Source organism: Pygocentrus nattereri, chromosome 7, assembly GCF_015220715.1.
Source record: "Pygocentrus nattereri isolate fPygNat1 chromosome 7, fPygNat1.pri, whole genome shotgun sequence".
Lineage (NCBI taxonomy): Eukaryota > Metazoa > Chordata > Actinopteri > Characiformes > Serrasalmidae > Pygocentrus > Pygocentrus nattereri.
The window spans coordinates 18293682-18314467 of NC_051217.1; the positions used below are offsets into that span (position 1 = coordinate 18293682).

General features: G+C 39.4%; 1 protein-coding gene across 2 annotated transcripts; it reads right to left on the reverse strand.

Moving 5' to 3' along the window:
- Positions 1-1324: 1324 nt before the first annotated feature.
- On the reverse strand, positions 1325-20453 carry hnrnpul1 (heterogeneous nuclear ribonucleoprotein U-like 1). 2 transcript variants are annotated; one of them, XM_017699322.2, is made up of 16 exons: positions 20319-20453; positions 18594-18798; positions 17691-17900; positions 16173-16383; positions 15458-15531; positions 15175-15314; positions 14431-14530; positions 13903-14015; positions 13551-13817; positions 13169-13291; positions 9498-9626; positions 5911-6079; positions 4759-5055; positions 3762-3910; positions 3484-3666; positions 1325-2206 (listed from the first exon to the last, which is right to left on the reverse strand). In XM_017699322.2, exons 2-16 carry the CDS (start codon positions 18769-18771, stop codon positions 2087-2089), a joined length of 2463 nt encoding a protein of 820 aa, XP_017554811.1. In that variant the 5' UTR covers positions 18772-18798; positions 20319-20453; the 3' UTR covers positions 1325-2086. The 2 variants fall into 2 exon arrangements, with proteins under 2 accessions (XP_017554811.1, XP_017554903.1); XM_017699414.2 differs by lacking the exons at positions 1325-2206; positions 3484-3666; positions 3762-3910; ... (1 more) ...; positions 5911-6079; positions 9498-9626 and adding exons at positions 9694-11976; positions 12073-12126.
- Positions 20454-20786: the final 333 nt, after the last annotated feature.

The window sequence follows — 20786 nt, forward strand, 5'->3', positions numbered from 1 at the left end:
ATAAGTGGGCACAGGGTGCTTGAGAGTGGCCCTTTGAACCCCAAAATTAAAAATGAGACACTTTGCAGTTCTCTTCACAGATGAAAGCAGGTTCACACTGAGCACATGTGACAGACGTGACAGAGTCTGGAGACGCCGTGGAGAGCGATCTGCTGCCTGCAACATCCTTCAGCATGACCGGTTTGGCAGTGGGTCAGTAATGGTGTGGGGTGGCATTTCTTTGGAGGGCCGCAGAGCCCTCTATGTGCTCACCAGAGGTAGCCTGACTGCCATTAGGTACCGAGATGAGATCCTCAGACCCCTTCTGAGACCATATGCTGGTGCAGTTGGCCCTGGGTTCCTCCTAATGCAGGACAATGCTAGACCTCATGTGGCTGGAGTGTGTCAGCAGTTCCTGCAAGATGAAGTCATTGAAGCTATGGACTGGCCCGCCCGTTCCCCAGACCTGAATCCAATTGAGCACATCTGGGACATCTTGTCTTGCTCCATCCACCAACGCCACGTTGCACCACAGACTGTCCAGGAGTTGGTGGATGCTTTAGTCCAGGTCTGGGAGGAGATCCCTCAGGAGACCATCTGCCACCTCATCAGGAGCATGCCCAGGCATTGTAGGGAGGTCATACAAGCACGTGGAGGCCACACACAATACTGAGCCTCATTTTGACTTGTTTTAAGGACATCACATCAAAGTTGGATCAGCCTGTCGTGTGTTTTTCCACTTTAATTTTGTGTGTGACTCCAAATCCAGGCCTCCATTGGTTAATAAATTTGATTTCCATTGATGATTTTTGTGTGATTTTGTTGTCAGCACATTCAACTTTGTACAGAACAAAGTATTCGATGAGAATATTTCATTCATTCAGATCTAGGATGTGTTATTTGAGTGTTCCCTTTATTTTTTTGAGCAGTGTACTTGCAACTCTCAGGTCACTGAGAACAGAAACCAACCTACCAGAATAGGGGCACATCTGATGCACAGGCTATATATAATCAAATATAGGTCTTTTTCATATAGGTGTATTACTACTGCTAATACTACTGCTATTAATATTAGTAGTATAATCACTTGTAGGTATTTTGACCAGAGGAGGACAGGTCCCCCCCTTGCGATCCTGGGTTCCTCCCAAGGTTTCTTCCTCAGCTCTGAGGGAGTTTCTCCTCGCCACCGTCGCCCCTGGCTTGCTCACCTGGCGGTTTTACATTCGTGTTAAAACTGTTTTTTCTGGAATTCTGTGAAGCTGCTTTGTGACAACATCAGTTGTAAAAAGCGCTATACAAATAAATTTGATTTGCTTTCACTAATGAAGGTCACACACAGCATTGATATTTGTGTATTATGAGAATTTATTTTCAGACTGAAAAAGAAAAAAAAATATCCGACCAGACTGTACAAACACAAAGAACAAAGTCTTGTAAGCCGTTTCCAAAAAAAGTTACAAAAAAAAAAAAAGAATAATAATTAACTTATCACTGTAATAAGTGAATCAGGATTATCAACATTCTTAAAATCTCTTCTATAACACAATCTGTGGAATTAAAACCTGGCAAATCTAGAAAAAATTTAAATGGCTGTCATTTTACACTGCCTGGTTTTAGATCTCCTTTTATACCTGTTAATCACAAAATTGGAACGGGTTAAACAAAAACATGCTTTGCCTTCTGCCCCTATATATCAATAAGAAGAAATCAATCACAATCAGTCACGATGATATCGCTAAATCAACATTTACCACATCAAATGAATTCAGTCATTTCCTGTAGTGTTTTGCATTGCATTGTGGTAACAGTACCTGGATGCATAATGCACACAGATTAAATGTCATAACAGTTTTTCTGTGACATTATTAATGTACAGTTCAAAACAAAGATAACAGGATATTTCTCTGATCTCTCCAACTAGAACAGTGTTTTCTCTCAAACTACAACAGAATCTAAGATGCAGCTTGTTGGCTGTTTGGCAGGTAAGGATGTCTGAAATATACGCAAAAGGATGGAGTTACAGTAAAAGGTGATGGGGCATGCATGCTTATATGCGAGTGTGTAATAAGATGGATGACAGTAGCGGGATGGTATTTTTACACACACTTCACTGAGAGCCCTGGGATCCCTGGCTGTTACCTTGTTGCCCAGAGTAGTTGCCATACTGGCTGTAGTACTGGTTCCACTGGCTCTGGTTCTGGTAGTACTCCTGCCACTGCTGGGCATACTGGCGGGAGAGAGTGAACCAGAATGTTAATGACAACATTCACAAATGGTACGACGGCTCTATTTCCTTTTCCAGTACCAATTCATAGTGATGTAGTGTTGTTTTTAACTAACTGGGTATTCAAATAAGATATGTATGATTCAGCGTAAGAAATATAAAGTACATCCAATTTAAAATAGCCAGCAAGTTTTTCTAAAATAACAATCAAACCTATTCACTTTACTGCTACTCTACTGCCATGTTAACATTATCATAATTTCTGAGAAAAAGCAACACTGGAGAATACTGATACTGGGTACTAGGGGTAGGATAAAATATTGATATGGCAACATATCGTATCGCTATATTTTGTGATACGTTATCGATACACTAGTGCCAAATATATAATATTTCATTATTTATTGAAATATGCATGCACTGTAAACGCTCTTAACGGACTGCAATTTGATTTACCGGACTCCTCTACTTCATGACTCTGCATGGTGGCGCTAAGGTGCTAATCAAATGAACAGGATAAACTTGTGGTGGAGGGGAGTGGAGAAATGGCAGACAACATGGGGAAACAAATCAGACAGGCACTGGCCTCTTTCAAGTCAAATGTCTGGGCCCAATTCAACTTTTCAGCTTTTACAGCATTGAAGGAATTAATTAAATAAACAGAGACTATATGATTTACAAGAACTGTCTCATCAAAATAAAGGACATGAACATGCATAGCCACCATCTTCGTCATCCTGAAGTCAGCCTACAATTAAGACAGTTTTTAAATCAATCCCTGAGTGCTACCAGTATTTACTTAGTCTATCAATGGGTTTATTTGCATATATCATTTTTGCATGAATGTATTATTTTTTTTCTGTATGTTTGCACAGTTAGAAAGGATTTTTGTGAGGCAAAGTTGTGTCCTACCTTTAGACCCCAGAACGATTTTGCTTTCTGACAGTTTATGGCTATATTACACTGGAATGATGATACATGCAGTCAGTATATGTGTGCATAAAGAGGCAAATTCTGTTAAACCAACACTAATAAATACATAATTCCTGCTATTTGCCTATTTAGGGGCATGTATCACAGATGTTTCATAGAGGACTGTCTTGCAATATTTTGAGGATCACAGAATCGCAGTATTGTGATATCATCATCGTGTGCAACCTATTGTGATAATATTGTATCGTGAGATGCCCTGTGATTTCCACCCCTACTGGGTACTGGATGAGTGTCAACTTTACAGACAAATAGCAATGAATAAAATTAAGCTTTAAATACCAGCTTACCTGCTGGTACTGCTGATTGTAGCTCTGTTGCTGGTTGTAAGATTGGCCTGAGGCTGGAGTATCACTGTAGCCTTGGCCATATCCTGGATACTGGCTGTAGCTCCCATAGTTATAGCCTTGGTTGTAGCTGCCTTGGTTGTAGTTGCCCTGGTTATAGCCTTGGTTGTATCCCTGGTTGTACCCCTATATTAAGCACATGAAAGAGACTTACAAGACACTGTACAAAAGGTATCCTTTCAAGTTTATTACAACATTATATAAATTGTTGATGGACTTGCCTGGTTGTATCCATCCTTGTTATAGGAACTCTGGCGGTTGCCATTGTATCCTCCTCCAGATTGCTGGTTACGGTTGTATCCGCCTCTTGAGCTGTTGTCTCTGTAATTCCCACCCCAGCGATTCTGGTTGTAGCCACCACGGTTGTAACCTGACAATTGAAGATGCATTCAACATGTAAGATATTGTTTGTTGTGGTTTATCTGTTTAAGCTTTATTTATACAGGACTTGAATTACATGGGAAACTGAGAGAATTACACAGAAAAACTCCCTACTTTCATTGAACGATTCACACAGAATGAAGGGTTTCTGATTTGGAATTACTGATTCAGATGTACAAGGATCATCACTTCTTAATGCAGATTTTTGTTCCAGATGTTCAAATGTTATACTACAAGATCTACTGCTGTCATCAAATCTTCATCCGTATAATTATATATATATATATATATAGCAAAATCCTAATGTGTGGTCACGACTTAGTAAGGCGTGGGAACGCAATAATTAAGAGATCATCGTGTATATGCATTAGGATCTCGTTCTCATGTCTTACCAAGTTGTGGCCACACGTTATTTTTATTTATACAGAATGTCACCATTGAGCCAGCTGTAAACTGGATGTAAACATCGAACCTGAGCTTTTTTCCAGCCTGTGCTTGTGATACTAATATGTAAAGATGTATGACATGGTTAAAAAAAACTTGCAAAATCCAACTCAATGCCTCTGACTTTTACAATTATCACTTCAGGCTTTACAGGGTGACTCGCTGCAACGCATGCACACCATATTTCATATTTTAGCATGTTCCCCATCGCCGCTCCCCCAACTAGGTAATGTAATTTCTTTCCATCTTAACAAAATATCTTACATAGTGCAGCTTTAAAGCACTAAAAAGATTATCAAGTTTTTTTATTTTTTTTTTTATTTCATATGGTCCACTATGTAGCACTTTGCATAGTAGAGAGCACTACTCAATTAAAATTAAGCAAGTCAAGACCTCCTCTGTATCCTCCTCCTCCTCCTCCTCCTCCTGAGCTGCTGCGGTTTTGATAGCCACCGCCTCCTCCTCCTCGTGGGCCTCCACGGTTATCGTAGCGCTGGAAGCTGCCACCACCGCTTCCACTATGGCCACGGAAGCCCATCTGCCGGTTATCGAAACGTTTCTCAGGTGGAGGCCCTGCCTTGCGGCCCTCTTCATTGTACTCCTTCACGAGCTTCTCTGCCTCGTCTCTCTGCAGCTCAACAAAAGTCACCTCGTCCAGGAAGTCTCCAGGCTCCGGCAGCACAAAGTTGGCTTTAAGCAGACATCATGCCAAAAAGAGAGAAAGGGACAGCCGAGAGAAAGACAGAGAAACACAGAGAAAGAGGAGGAAGGAGAGATGTGGAAAGAAGAAAAGCAGAAGAGAGGGAGGGGGATGCAGTGGAGGCAGGTAGTCACACCACCAGGAGACAAAAGAAGAAGCTCAATTAATATCACGTAAGAGGTATTTCACAATACTAAAAGAACACAGGGATGAAAAGGAGAACACAGAACCATATGGAGATGGCAGACAAAAACAAAGCCTGGAGCAAACATGGTGTCCCTGATAGCAAGGGTTCAATATTTGCTCTAGTCTATACAGACATGAAAAATAAAAATAAATAAATAAACACACACACACACACACACACACACACACACACACACACACACACACACACACATCTGAATGATCCAGACAGGCAGAAAGTTTTAGATTTAAGGGGTGAAGGAAGCGAACAGTGCCCTGCAAACCAAGTAATGCCTTGATGTTGCACAGGTCAGAGGCATAGCACCTCCAAACATTCCGGACTTTGCCAATTTGGCTGGAAATTTCAGTAAAAATTTCAGATCAAACAACAGACCTATTTAAGCCTCAGTAAGTAAGTAAGTTTTTATTAGTATACTGCTCAGTTTGCAGTGCTTTGACAGGACAAAAGGGAGGGGTGGGGCAGAAAAATCAAATTTGGGCCAAAGGGCCCTCAAAGGGCAAGTTCTGGCAGTAAGCAATGATGAAGGGGGTAGGGGTATTGTCCAAGTTTGATTGTAAAACAAAAAACAAATAGTTGAGCATAGATCTTGAATCTGTTTTACTTAAAAGTGGTTTGCTTTTATCCACAGCATTCCTACCTTTCATTTCTAAAACAGCATGATCGGGCACATCCTTCCCTTCCACATCAGTTTGCTTTAACGCTCGCTCTTTTAAATCCTCGTCCGTGGGACAAATTACAATAGCCTTGCGTTGAAACCCTTCAAAAGGACGCATTTTTCGTCTCTGGGCTGATCCATATACATTTGTCTAGCAATGGTGACAAGAAAGAAGTAGAAGCTGTTCGTTATTGTTACTTTGTGTTCTGGCTTGGGCGACTTGAACCCTGCAATGATGAAGTGAGAGAGGTTTTTTTTCCCCTTCTGAACTACTGATGGCCTCTCACAGCTCCACTTTACTTACCTTGAACACCTCATTGTCCCCATCTACAACAAAGAGGTTAATAGGGACCCTTTCACAGAACTAAGGTACAGCTTCAAACAAGACTCCAATAAGAACTGCTTTAAACTCACAATACAAAAACATGTCAGTACTATATCCAACAACTGGGGACGATTAAAAGCATTTAAATGATTAGTGACTCAAACAGGAATGCCACTGATATTTAAAAATTTCTGCATATTTTAGTCACGTAGAGTGGATAGCAACTCATTCTTTATAATGTTATTAATGTTAGTCCCAAAAAAGGAAAATGTTTTGTTTTAGTGCTATTTTGCCTCATAATAACCTTCCCTCTATTAAGTCATTAAAAATATGAATGGCCAACGGAACTACTGTGAAACCATTTCATGCAAGAACTGGGGTAGCTTTTAGAAGCATTAAATTCAGCTGTCTGGTTTCTATTACAGATGTGCATGGGTTACTGAGTACATGGGTAACTGTTCATGGTGCAAGTATACTTCGATCTATGGCCTGATCACTCAGTTATAACCAATTACTTGTTTAAAATGATACTACTACTACTACTACTACTACTACTACTACTACTACTACTACTACTACTACTACTACTACTACTACTAATAATAATAATAATAATAATAATACATTTTATAAAATCACTGATTAAATGTTATGTTCTTGGCAAACTGGCTCAGTTATTAGTTTGCAATAAGAATGGTAAACATGTTATCTGCAAGTCATTATGAAACCACAAAGGGCTCCTATTAGCTCCAATATTGCTTTTGACTTACACCACTCAAAAGAGTGTTCAGATATTTATCAGATACGGAGACAGAGCTATTTGGCAAGTTCTGCTTCTCTAGATAGCAGTGGTGATATGGATCCAAGTTCTAATTGTAAATCTTCTGAATCTTTGTTAAGTTATATGTTTCTATAGGTAATTCAACTAATTTCCTCAACATCTAGCCAAATTAAATGTTCAGTCATGAGTTAAATAAACACAAATCCCATTTACTATCAATGACTTTACAAGATATTTCAGTGTTTGACAGCTTTTTTTTTTATTTGCAGGGATATTTCATTGCTTGTTATGAATTGGTTTAACCAGCTAGCCTCTTATCTGTGAATCCCAGCCCCTCAGCTACACTGACCAAGCAGCTGAGTGAGGACACACTCAGCTTCCTCATGACGAGCGTCTTTCAGCAGTGAACATTAAAGCTGAACAAATGAATTTGTGCTTTGCTATTTCCCTTTCTGTAAATGCAGGATGTGTCTTAACACATCTTGATTTCAGTGTTTCAAAGAAATGGAGAGGCTCACAAAACTGTAGCTAGAGAGAGCTCTTAGGCTAACTGTGGAATGGAACGACACTGGTATGTCATGGTGACTCTTACAGTCCAGTAGGCCATCACATTACTCTTTAGGAAATAATGGCATAGAACACATTGGTTGTTCTAGTCAGTTTCTTTCATATTGCTGTTCTTTACTTATAGGGAGTGTAATATTTCCAATGTATTTCCAACATTATAATTCCAATGCCCATTTTCACTGCAGCCACGGGCTGACAGCATTGTTTCTATTTCTGTTGTAACCAACACGGAAAAGTGCCAGGAATTGCAGTTCTTTTGGGAACTAAAGGCAACTAACCAGACAACCAAACAGATTACTCGACCAACACTTTAATGAAGAACTGATTTTATGTTTTGGACTGTAAAATGTGGTTATTTTAGTCCTCATTCCCAGTAAGCATGTACATATTACGTCTTGGTACTTCCAAACGCGAGTTCACAAACTTAAACTCAGTACCAAAGACATGTTGTTAAGGATGTAACAGAGAAGTCAGAAATAGCGCAGCTGTATCACTAACTAGGCTAATGGCTCTAGCTGATCGAGGCCCAGAAACAATGACTATGTTTCTTGGACAAACAAAACTCTTAACTGTTTAATACTAAAAAATGTTTTCACCATGTATTTCTCTGCACGCTGCCAATTTTTATGCAACAGCAGGTCATTGTCCTACATCAAGTTCCTGCAAGTTTGTTTTTTTTGTTTGTTGTGGTTAACTGATTACTTGATTATTATATCAAAATATGCTGAAGTGCAGTTTTGACAAAATTGCTAGGGAAAACTGCATTTCACATCAAACCAATTTTAAGTATTTAATCATGCAAAAAATTTTAAATCAGTGGGTTTCCTTCAATTTGACTTGGTAATCGTTGAACAATCCTTAGAAAATGGAGGAAAATGTTAAATGAGCATTATTAAGTAAGGCTCCTCAAGTCCTACAAGGTTTAATTCTGTTTCTACATTACTGCTTTGTAAAATTTTTATTATATTGTCACTGCACAAATTTCAGCTTGCATTACCAATGGCAGACTCAGAAATCAGACATGTGTCTTTTTAATAATACATAATAACACAAATATATAAAATGTTTTAATGTAATAAATGTAAATGTACAAAAATATATGTAAATTGTACATTGGGGGAAAAAACCCTTTCATGTTCTATTGCTAACTCTCTCTCTGCTAACTATGCTCTACTGGTGCTTAAAAGGTGTTAACAAAGCAATTAAGGATCAAAAGCGTACCTCTACTATCCTTAAAGGGTCCCATAACTTACCTTTACTCACCTGTCCAGTACTGGTGCTTCAGCCCTTCAGACATATACACACATATAATACTTACCTGAGAATACTCACTGTTTCCAAGGTAATCAAGGCTCACCCATCTGACCCTACTTACCTTGCAACCAAACAAGGTCCTACAAAGCTAAACATGTTAGTTCTCACTTACCTTAAATGTTTCATCAAAACATTAACATTCAACATTTCCAACTGTGAACATGATCCTGAGGTCTCTTTAAAAATCACTACAAAGGTTACTTCTGTTACAATTACCGTAGCAACAAAAGTTGTTTTTCTTACTCACCAGGCAGAGATTACTTGTCTCTCAACATCTTAACACTGTAATGGACTACTTGTACAATATCGGAGAGGCTCACAAGACAATATGCAATATGAGAGATAAGGGATGCTCAAGATACTGACGAGAACAGCAGTGATAAGCACTTTTCCTGTCATTTTACAAAATAGCAGCATTTCTTTACAATACAGCACAACAAAACTCAACAGAGGCTGATGCTTCTTCTACTCTATCATATTTTGGCTCCCTGAAAGATAAATAAATAATACATTAGAGAAAGGGCATGAGAGGTCATCTACAGTTTTGTCTTTGTAGAGAATTATGGGGGTTGTAGGCAGTACCTGGTCCAGAATGTAGTTGCGTTTCTTGCGGGCGGCGATTTGGATCAACCTGTTCAGACACTGGGTGGCCTGCTGGATCAGGATATCCCAGCGGCCAGCGTAGTTCCTCTGGCGCCGCAGTCCCATCACCTACGATCAACACAGGGAGCCTTCCAGATGTGGACACTGAACAAAGCTTGGAAGCAGGGATGCACTAATCATGAATTTATATGGCTGATTTCTTTATAGCCAAAATCGCCAATGGCTGTTATTATTAGACTTTTTTTTTTTTTTTTTTAAACCCAAAGCTCAGAACATACAGACTAAATGAATATGTGAAACACACTAGCATACTTCCAGTACTTTCTCTAAGCCAAAGGCATAATGTACATATCATCTACTCCTTAAAGGGCCAAACTGGCAATTTAAATTCTTTACAAATAAAGTACTACATTGAAAATAAGAAACAAGTGGCTATTTATTACAATGAGTAATATATAATTTTGCTACAACATGTCGGTCACAAGTACAGCGCAAGTGCAATTTACTGCCTCATGTTATTTATCATAATCATATAACATGTATCATAAAATGCAAAAGATTGGATTAAATCAAAATCCTAAAATTGCAGATTTCATGTTTTAAGCAAAAATCTGTCCACTCAATGGAACTGAAAATAAATGCAGATGATTAAGTTCCTTGGTCCTCATCTAGACCTGAAGTACAGTATTTTCAGTGCAGCTTAAGTGCCCTGGTGGTTAACTGGATTATGAGAATGCCACCGTTTCTCTGGCAAGGAGTGCTGTTAGCATGCAAGTTGCTGCGGATCTGCGGCAGAAGCTCATGAACACGTTTGTAGTTAACGTTTAATATAATGACAGATTAAATAGTTCTCAAGATGTTGAGCTACTCAGTATCATATTTAACATGCAAGGTTTTTTTTTATACTTCATCAGTATAATTCTGCTTTTGCATTGGAGACTTAAACATTGAACTGGACATTCTTTTTAAAATCTATGCATGTGACACGTCAAGATGTGTGAAGTGGTCTGAAAAACCTGGACGCTACTTCTAAATGTTAAGAAATGTGTCCAAAAGTCCAAAGAGTCTGAGATTTAGGCGTTTCAGTGTCAGTCTGCTGCAAATACCAGGAACCAGAAGCCAACTTCTAAAACACAGAGATTCAACAGTATCATATACTCTCTTACATTTCTTGCAAAAAACAGGAACCTACAGAAAGCACATTTATCATTTTTTCATCATGTAAGGGCATCAGTACAGTACACATTTAGTAACCAAAACTGAAAGACAAGTGTGTTAAGTGCCTAGAAGTGAAAAAGGAGGTATTTAAGGACCCTTATTATGCAAACAGATGGACTCATTTAATATATCAGTTAGTATTAGCCTTACCCATTTAATGACCAGCAACCGCCAGCAGCTCCAAACATTACAACTATAACAAACTTCTAACTAAAGAATAACTCAACTAGTTTGCATTGTAGCTCGGAAGATACTTAAAAATACAGCTTGGCATGTAATAAATCTGGGATTTTAAAAAGTTAAAAACACTTAAAACATTTCAAGAACATTTTAAAGGTTCCTTTGAAACCATTACATGCACTCCAACATCATTAACCAGTTACATGCTTCAATTAGCATTCATTTCAGAAGAAGCTGAAGCAAGTCAAAGAAATTCACATATTCTGATCAAAGACAAACTAAAGGAAAACATTTAAAAATAAATACATTAATAAATAAATCAGAAAGTTAATACAGTATGCTAAAGCCAGACACCAGCATCCGTAGTTTATTTACTTGAATACGGAATTGGAACAATCGATTTCCGGCGCATCCTTAAGCACTCATTAACACGCTCTTTAACTGCCTTTTTGTCCTCATTAGTCATGTAAGGAAATCGTTCCCTTACTCTCCTTGTTACAAAATCTCGGACATTGTGGGGCACTCCCCATTTGCCCCGGGAACCGTCCCAGTTAGTATTCATTACCCACTGCTCATAAAGCTCCTGAGAAATGATGCTCCTGAACACTAGGGCTCCGTAACGGTCTGGCCTGTTGTTGCTCATGCGTAACAAGATTTTATCATTGACAGCAGTGATTTCTCTTAAAGTTACATCAGGGAGAACGGATGCCTCACTGCTCCAACAGCGATCCATGAAGAGAGAGGCAGGGAATTCGATATTTACAGGCAGGAAGTCTTTACTTCTTTCTGAAGTGGATGGGGTCGGCTCCTCATGGTGATCTGCGAAAATTGAGCCTGGAACATTAGTTTGAGTGGTCAAGGAAGACGATGCGTGGTGCTCTGATTGGACAATTTCCCACAGGCGATAAAGCTCCTGCTTCAACCACTGGCACTCCGCCTCCTTTTCCTCCAGCTGGACCTTAAGCTCCTCTATCTCAGTCTGCCGCTCTTTCAGCTGATCTTTCAACACAAGCTTTTCCACCTCCCACTGCGGAAGGTCATTTTCAGATATATCGGGGGGCTGAAATGCAAACAACATGCAATAACTGAAGTAATGTTTTAAAAACTGCTCCGTATATCATGCAGTCTGCATCTATGCAATTCAGCAGGTTTTTACCTCCTCTTTTATCACAGTGCTGGGTTTCGGTCCCGCAACAGGTTGTTGCAAACACTGTAAATTAAATTTTATACACATTAATTTAGATTTTTTTGGCACAGTTTAAAAAATGAAAGTCATAATAATAATAATTAAAAAAATAAATAAATAAATAAAACTCTTAGAAGACCTGACTGCTGGGTGAACAGTAGGGCAGTAGACTACATCTGGCAGGACTACTGTGTCAGAAGTATTGTACTGAGCTTTTTTGCATAGCTCAACGCTCCATTTAAAAGAATGCGACATCACATAGTTACAAAACGGCTCTTTAAAAGAAAAAAAAAAAAACTGAGACTGCAATCCATGTTTAGAAGCAAATACATGTTCCATCTTCACCCTCTTAGAAACATCCAACTTCCAGTACATCAGCCAACTCACTCATCAGCAAGAAATCCCAGTGGAAACTACTAAACTAAGGACATGGATAAATGAGAGCGCTTCTAAAAGCTAAAACTGTCAGAAGGAATATCATTTTGCATGCACCTCAGGTTCAACACTGTTCAGGCATTAAGGCCCTTCTTCTCTTCACTCTTCATGTAGATCTCATTTGCTTCATGGTGTCCCATCACAGGAAGAACAAGTATAAAATTGCCAGTTCGTTTGCAATTTTATTTATTTACATTTGGATCTTAGGCAGAACAAACTAAGTCGACAAAATAAACATCAAAATACAAACCATGAACAAGGAAACTAAGAAAAGCGACCACAAGCTCTGAGCACAATGGTGTCAGTCTATTTCAGCATGTGATCTAATGCAGTTAATTTATGTTTAGTAATATATTCACTTTTAAATGAGCCCATCTGTGTGCTATTATATATATATATCAATTTTTTACATGATTTTTAAAATTGACTGGTGACCTGTCCAGGGTGTATCCTGCCTTCTGCTCCATAACAGCTGGGATAGGCTCCAGCACCCCCGCGACCCAGAAGGAGAAGCGGCTTAGAAGATGTGTGTGTGATTTTTATTTATTTATTTTTTTTTTTTTTTTTTAATGACTTACAACCAATGTATAGAGAAAAGACGCTCCAGGCACTGTAACAGTGTGAGGTTTACCTTCATCTTGTCCATGATGGCGTTGGTTCCAAGGATGTTGTATTTCTTGTCCGGGTTCATCTCAGCATGCTTGTTGGCCCAGGTCGTTTTGCCACATGCAGGGAGACCAACCATCATCAAGATCTAAGACAAATGCACAGCAGTGTTGACAGCAGCATGTGCAAATGTTAGGCTGACCAAATAGAAAAACTGAAAAAACTAAATATAAACAGAACCAGGTCTAACTTAATCAAATGGGATATATTTAGCACTTTTGTCAAAAACAGTAAACATGAACCTATCGATAATTCTAGTTAAAAAAAAAAAAAACAAAACAAACAAACAAAAAAAACAATAATTTATAATTAACCATTACAAAATGTAATGGCTCAACAATACTTACCTCACAATCAGCCTTGTTCTCTGGGCCCACAGTACCTCTTGTCCTGTCCTCAATTCTAACAGCTTGAATGAATGTGTATCCGTCTGGCGAGGGGTAGAAGGGCTCCTCTTTCTGGCCAAAGTTAAACTCCACAGCACAATTCTTGACCAGAACATGTGGGAAAAGTGCTCGACCAGCCAGCTCCTCCTTAGACACCCGGTATGCCACTCCCAAGCACTTCCCATTCTTGGAAAATGCAATTTCCACCTCCTCACTACTGTCAAAGTCCTGATAGAGACAGGAATATGCACACATTATCATCTTCAATCATCATCAATAATGTCTAGAACCCAGAAATGTAAGTTCTACTCACAATGTAGCATCCGACGATATCATTTTCACCAAATTTCTCTCCATAATCTTCAAATCTACAGTTGGAGGACTTTTTGCCAGTTCCACCGTATCCATAAGAGAAAGCTTCTTCTCCTAAAGTACAAAAGAGCAAAACACATCAACTGCTATCAGCAAACTTCCATATTATAGTGCTAATTATTTTGCTAGTGAGTAAACCTGACTCATTTCTGACCTCTTGTAGACCAGCTCTCCTACTGCAACATGTGATGCCTTGCATTTTGTGCAAAATGTTCTTTTAGTACCTCATGCTCGTCATATACTGCTTATATGGATGTAACTCCAAGTTAACCCTTTCCTGATAGTTTTAGGCTACTGAGTTTCTCTCAATTCTCCATTCAGAAATGGATGAAAACAGAATCATGATTGACCAAGCAGTACATTACTCTTAACTGCAGGCAGCATTCTCACAGCTCTTCTGCCCTCTTAGACAAACTAGAAGTTCTTGCAGAGATGGGGAAAGGTTAAAAATGCTGAATTGTTTCCTTACCAAGCTGTGTGCTGCAGGAATCCAGAGACCAGCCCACTCGCACCACATGAGGGTCAGGCTCACTGCTGGGAAGATGCTTGACTGAGATCTCTTCAGTTATCTGCCCGAACAGGTATAAAGATTCAGTTTTGCACCTCTGTGCCAAACAATATGGGACAGCAGTTCCACTTTAACAGAGTAGGGGTTAACAATGCTGTTCCTGTGACACCACTCTGGAAATTTTCTGTGACTGCTATATTCTAATACACTTGATTAAGTATGAGGGGCTCGATTAAATACTGAGTTTAATCTGTTGTACTACATGAGGGAAAACACAGAAATGAAAAGTGTAACATCTGTGAGCGATATACAACACATTTACATAATAATCACCTATGCTGTATACAACAGGTAAACCCCACCCACTCATAATGAAGTTACAAGGTGTTCTACAGTAGCTCAGACTGATTTTTAAATGAGGCACAGCACAGTGCAGCCAACCTAAGGGATAAACAGAGGGTATAAATAATCCAGGAGGGATTCCAGGAATAAAGTCATACAATAAAAGAAAAATGCACGGCTCTTTCAACAACTGAAACAATCAGTTATTGTACTGTTCGCCACAAATTTTGGCTCTCAAAACAGCCCAGAATTCCATATCGGTGCATATCCAGAATTGGAGTTCTCGGGACCGGGATTGGGAATCATTTCAGTATGGCTTATGGTCATACGGTTTTAAATCTATAAGAAGGAAGAAATAATTACCTTCATCTCATAGCAAACACGACCTTTGCTCACACCGTACGTAGCACGTGCTCCAGACCAGAGATAAGCAAAGCCTTCAATAGTCAGTGGGTAGCCACTGTATCTGTTCCGGGACACTTTGAAGTGCAGGTCACAATTATCTACAAAAGCGAGAACAAACAGAATCTTACTTCTGTACGTCATACATGTATACTTATGATGGGCATATAGTATCATAATCAGGCATGCATACAGAGTAATCTGAGAGCACTCTGGTAAGGAAAGGAGGGAGATTTGCACTAACATGTGTCGATGGCTACCAACGTGTCATCAAAATCGTCCTCGTCTTCTTCGGCTGGTGGCTGAGGTGAGCGGGACCTAAATCATATGCTGGATTTCAGATTATATTAGTTGAAACTAACCAGAACAGCAATTCATTTCTCTAAAAGAGTTTTTCTCAATCCTGGCCCTGGAGTATCCCTGAAGTGAGCGCCACCATTCACAAGTCAACTGACCACAAAATAATGACAGGCCTTTCGGCTGATCACAATCGTGTTTAAAAGCTACTTCCACAGGCAGGCAAAAGGCAAATTCCAACAAAACTCCTCAGAACAAACCCAGAGCAAAAACAGCACTGGCAGAAAATGTACTATGAAGAACATGTAAATCAAAGTCTAAGTTTTGGATGTGAAAGAAACTCTCTGAAAGACCAAACTCACAGCTCAAATCTATGAATTTACTGGTTCTAAAGTAAGCAAACGTTACTCAAATCTAGATTACTGTATTTGCTAACACATTTTAATATGATGTCTGACAAAAACTTTAAACTTTCTTAACTCTAAATTAGTCACATTATACATGACTGTACAGCTCTCATATTTTGGATTAAAATCATTCTGTAATTTTTTTTTTTTTAAATACATAATGCAGTTGTACATGCCCAATTATTTGTGCTATGTCATGAAAGCTTGCTGAAACACCGCTGATGTAAAAATAAACCATAAAACCGCTGCCATTACCTCTTGTCCTCCCGGTGCTCATAGTAGCCGTAGCCGTGGCTATCATCGTAGTGTCTCTTGCGGCCGTAGTGTGTGCCGCTGTCCTGCTGGGACTTGTGCTGTGAAGTGTGCTGGGCCTCTTTGTCCTCCCATCTACTGGCTGCTTCTGGCTGCTGATCCTCTGGCTTTGCTTCATCTTCCCTCTTCACATCTATTAGTTGTTCTTCTTGTTCTACACAGGAAGGAGATGGAAAATTTTGTCCATTTTAGATTACAGTACAGGAAATATGAGGCAAAGCCAATGTCTGATATTTTCATGATGGAGATACACAAATATTTATAAAATGTAGAAGATGGGACTACATCTACCTGGATTATCAACAGAACGAAATGTATTTATTTCTGTAAGCTTAAAAATATAGGACAATTAATAAAATTAATACATTTTAGCACAGCTTTACAAATAAATTTACAAATAAATACACCATCAAATACTGGTTTGAAATATTGCTTACATCTAAACATCTGTCCAACACTGATAATGTTTTCTGAGCAATTATCTGCCCATAACAACATAAATCCAGTGTCATTGTACATCCCTATTTTAGATTATACATTCAACTTATATTCAAAAGCGCTTATAAAATCCCTCCCTAATTAAATGGAGGTTTGGCATGAAATGCTTTGTTCTTGAGAAACCTACAGAGTGGGAATTATTCAGTGTTGGTGACAGAAGAAGTGTTAACTGCATCCAGACTGCCTAATGCATACAATAGTTTTTCGATACTTTTGTGATAAGGTTTTGGCTTGAGTGCCATTCATGGCGGAGAGACACATACAGGGCATTATAAGGCAAAATAGTTCCAAAAGAAAAAAAAAAGTTTTCCTTCCAGATTTCCCACTATTTTACCATCATCAATATTACATACATCAGAAGTGGTTTATTGGTGGTTAAAATGGTAAATAAAATGGCTATAATTGTGCTGTAGACATCCCAACCCCTGGTTCCTATCACCACCACTGTAAACAAATATCTGTACATTTCTCTGCAATTAACCTTTTTGCATCAAACTACTCTGAATGACTTTCTTTACAACTCAACAACCGCATTATGCAGAATTGTTAAAAAAATCTATGGAATTCCCTTTAAGTAGCACCAGAAGCCATTACAAATAGTGGTAGATCTTTTTTCTATATATCTCCTGAATGCAGAGAATATCAGGAAATATCAGTTTGGAAGGGGATTAAATCCAATTTAAAAACAACAGTGTTTCCTCTAGCAGATGCCTAGTTAATTGGGTCATTTTGCTTTGTTATTTAACAATTTGTAATCATCCTGTTTTATTACAAACTTTACTTTTTTAGACAAACCATGTTATATATCTTCAATGTTTTGCATACCTTCCTATATAAAGTAATTTGAAATTTGCAACTAAAATGAAATGTCCAATATAAATTACGATTAATATCATTATTACTAGATACATAAACTATGTTACAGACACATGATCAGGGCAGTCATGTTAACAACAATCTGACCTTCCTTATAGACAAGCTGTGGTTCTGTTTCTGGTTTGGGCACATGTTCCTCCAGCATCTCGGTTTTGTTCACGCAGACGTCTCCAGAGAGGTCAGGAGCACCATGATCCACATCAGGAGCCACTTTTACCTCATGTTCCCCAGACTGAGTGCTTTCATCTCCCTGCTGCCCCTGGTGAGAGCCCTCTTCATAATCAGCCTCCTCCGCACCTGTTATTATACACGTGTCAGAGGAATACTAACTGCATATTGATGTACTGACCAATATAAATTTATAGTTTATGGGTCTGTATGTACCTTTACCACCTGTGGTGTATTTTGCAAAGCAGGACTTCTCAGTAACCTACATTTTTGATGCATTTTGTTTTTTTCGAGGTCCACTTTGATGTTTGTGTGGTGTCAAACCAGTCACAATTCATAGTTACATGACAACCTTTTTTAAAACTCATAGATAAACAATGTCTGTTCTGATTGGCTGCCCTGTATTATGCCATGTCCAACACTCCTCACAATGTCTGCGTAAATGGATAGGTCTAAACTACCGTAGGCTGAATATGCAAATATATGTAAATATGGTGTTTTTCATCACATCACACAAACAATTCAAACAAAACGGATCAAATCGGATCAGATGTTTTTTGCAGCATAATTCCTACATATGGGTATATGAGTGAATGGACGGGGAGAATTCATGTCCTTTAAGCCCAACGTGAGGACTGGCCAAAAAGCATGTCCCTGATCCTTCTATTCAACAGGCCTGTCTTATCTGATAAACTGAGAAATCTTGCTTTCTGACCCCTAATCTATGCTGACAGAACCATGTAAACAGAAACTAGTGAACTGACTGCACGCAAATGTTAAATTAACATGAAAGCAATGCATAATGGACAAGAATCATCCTACCTGCGTCAATCTGCTGAGCATCACCAGCTCCAGCATTCTCCTGTGTGGCTTCTTCAGCTTCCAAAGCAGCCTTCAGCCGGTCGACCAGGTCTGCTTTGAGCCCACGAGTGTCCAGTCCCCTCTTCTGGAGCTCCTCTTTCAGTTCATTGACTTTCAACTTCTTCACATCAATATCCATTATGGGTGGAAGCCTCTGCTTGTTTTCCTAGTGTGATAAAGCACCAAAGCATGGGCTAATGTCCAAGTAACCCAAAGCACCAAAAAGAGACTGACCAAGACCAACAAGCCTGTTACTAACTATGTGGTGTGTCCAAAAGTATCCAGACATCCTGTCTCAATAGCGAATTCAGTACTTTTGGCACACAGTATGTACAATATCTGCAGGAAAGGCAGATCTCCACTTCAGAAAGGGGGCAGCAGCTGCACACAATGCCAGATGCCAAGTGCCACACAGAGGGGTATAAAGTCTCCCCACCATTGGGCTGTGGAGCAGTGGAGCTGCATTATCTAGAGCGATGGAGTGATTGATATTGGATGAGCTGAAGTGGCCCTTGTGATCCAGAACTAATCATTCAACATCAGTATCTGACCTAACGGATGCTCTCATTGCTGAATATTAATTTGTGGTCATTTTGAAGGTGAAGAGAAAGGGTGGGGTGGTTGGCTAGTGTAGTGGTTAACACCTTTGCCTTCTACGCTGTAGACTGGGGCAAGCACCCTACACTATACCAATAAGGGTCCACCTTGGCCTACCTGGGTAAAAATGATCAAATTGTAAGTCGCTCTGGACAAGAGCGTCAGCCAAATGCCCTAAATGTAAATGTAAATAAAAACAGATTCCTGTTTGGGGCATCATGCCACAAAATTGGCTCTGATTTGCCTAAAGGGGCTAAATTGTCTATATTTAGACGTTGGATGAACACATAATATATCCCAAATATTTTAAATACATTACATGTAGCCTCCCCAGCAAAGCAGAGTCTGTTACTGCAGCACAAGCACAATCTCTCTATTAATACCCTTGATTTTAACATAGTGTAGCTGTCAAAGATTTACGTACCTAGCTAACTAGTTAGTTAGCTTGGCTCTGCTTGTTGTGCACGAACTCTGGTTGATCTAACTTTATTTCTATTGGGATGATTTCAAAAGATGATGTGAGCAAGAGTAAAACAGTGAAGGAGGAAGATTTTCTTGGGACTAGGATCAAATAGAGGAGCACTGTTTGTGGCCAGCATTAGCTAGACAAGCACATATTTTAATGTAACGTTAGAGAAAATTTAATATTTTGAGCAAAGACAGAAAAGCACCCAAGGCTGAAATTAAGATTCCTATTTGCCCGCTTCTTGTTCGTATTTTTCCGTTCCACCTTAAATGGTGCAGCAACGCGCAGAATGTAAAGTAACTGCTGCACCATTTAAGGTGGAACGGAAAAATACAAACAAGAAGCGGGCGAAAAGCACTGCTTTTTGCTAGGATTCAGTTCCCTGCAAGAGCACAGTCCTTCTGTTAAACACCGTTCACTGTGGTCGGCCAAGGTTAACTAGCAAAGCGGTGTTTTTTTAAGATTAGCGAACTAGCCGTTAGCCGTGTTTACAGTGAAGTTAACTATTTTAGAAACCGCTAACAGCTAACAGGCTAACAGCTACAGATTTATATAAAAACCTGCAGTCGCGGTGATGCGGCTGCAACACGGATAGCAAAATGAAATGTCTGAAGAGCACGTACCTTTTACACACTCTTCAAATATAAAAACTGCGACCTCCAAAACCCAGAAAATATCGTTTTGTTAAGCGGCCACCGCCTGCTAGCAGTGAGCTAACGCAGTGATGTCGCGAAAACCCGCTGCTGCCCCCAGCGGACAGTGACGGTACTGCTATCCAGACTCCCGCCACCTTCTGTTTGTTTGTTTGTTTGCTTGCAGGCATCACTTAACCCAGTAATGTCAATATGTGAAACCTGACATGTCCTTTGGTCTATATGATCTCAAGTTTATCAAATCAGTGCTTCTATTCAGACTCTCACCAACTATTCTTTGTCTGTTTGCATGTATCACTTAACCCAGTAATGTCCATGTTAAATCTGACATTTCCTTTGGTCCGAGGGAGAAGCGGCTTAGAAAACGGACGGATAGATGGATTTCCTTTGGTGTACATGCTTTCAGGCATAGAGCGTATGTAGCGATCTACAACCACA

What these genes read in the sequence shown, in the direction of transcription:
- hnrnpul1 (XM_017699322.2), bottom strand. Translation starts at nt 18,771, where the DNA reads ATGGATATTGATGTGAAGAAGTTGAAAGTCAATGAACTGAAAGAGGAG. An exon ending in ACAAGGATGGATACAACCAG is followed by an intron (nt 3,667 to 3,761) that starts GCAAGTCCATCA and finishes TGCTTAATATAG; the next exon opens with GGGTACAACCAGGGATACAA. An exon ending in ACAATCAGCAGTACCAGCAG is followed by an intron (nt 2,207 to 3,483) that starts GTAAGCTGGTAT and finishes CTCTCCCGCCAG; the next exon opens with TATGCCCAGCAGTGGCAGGA.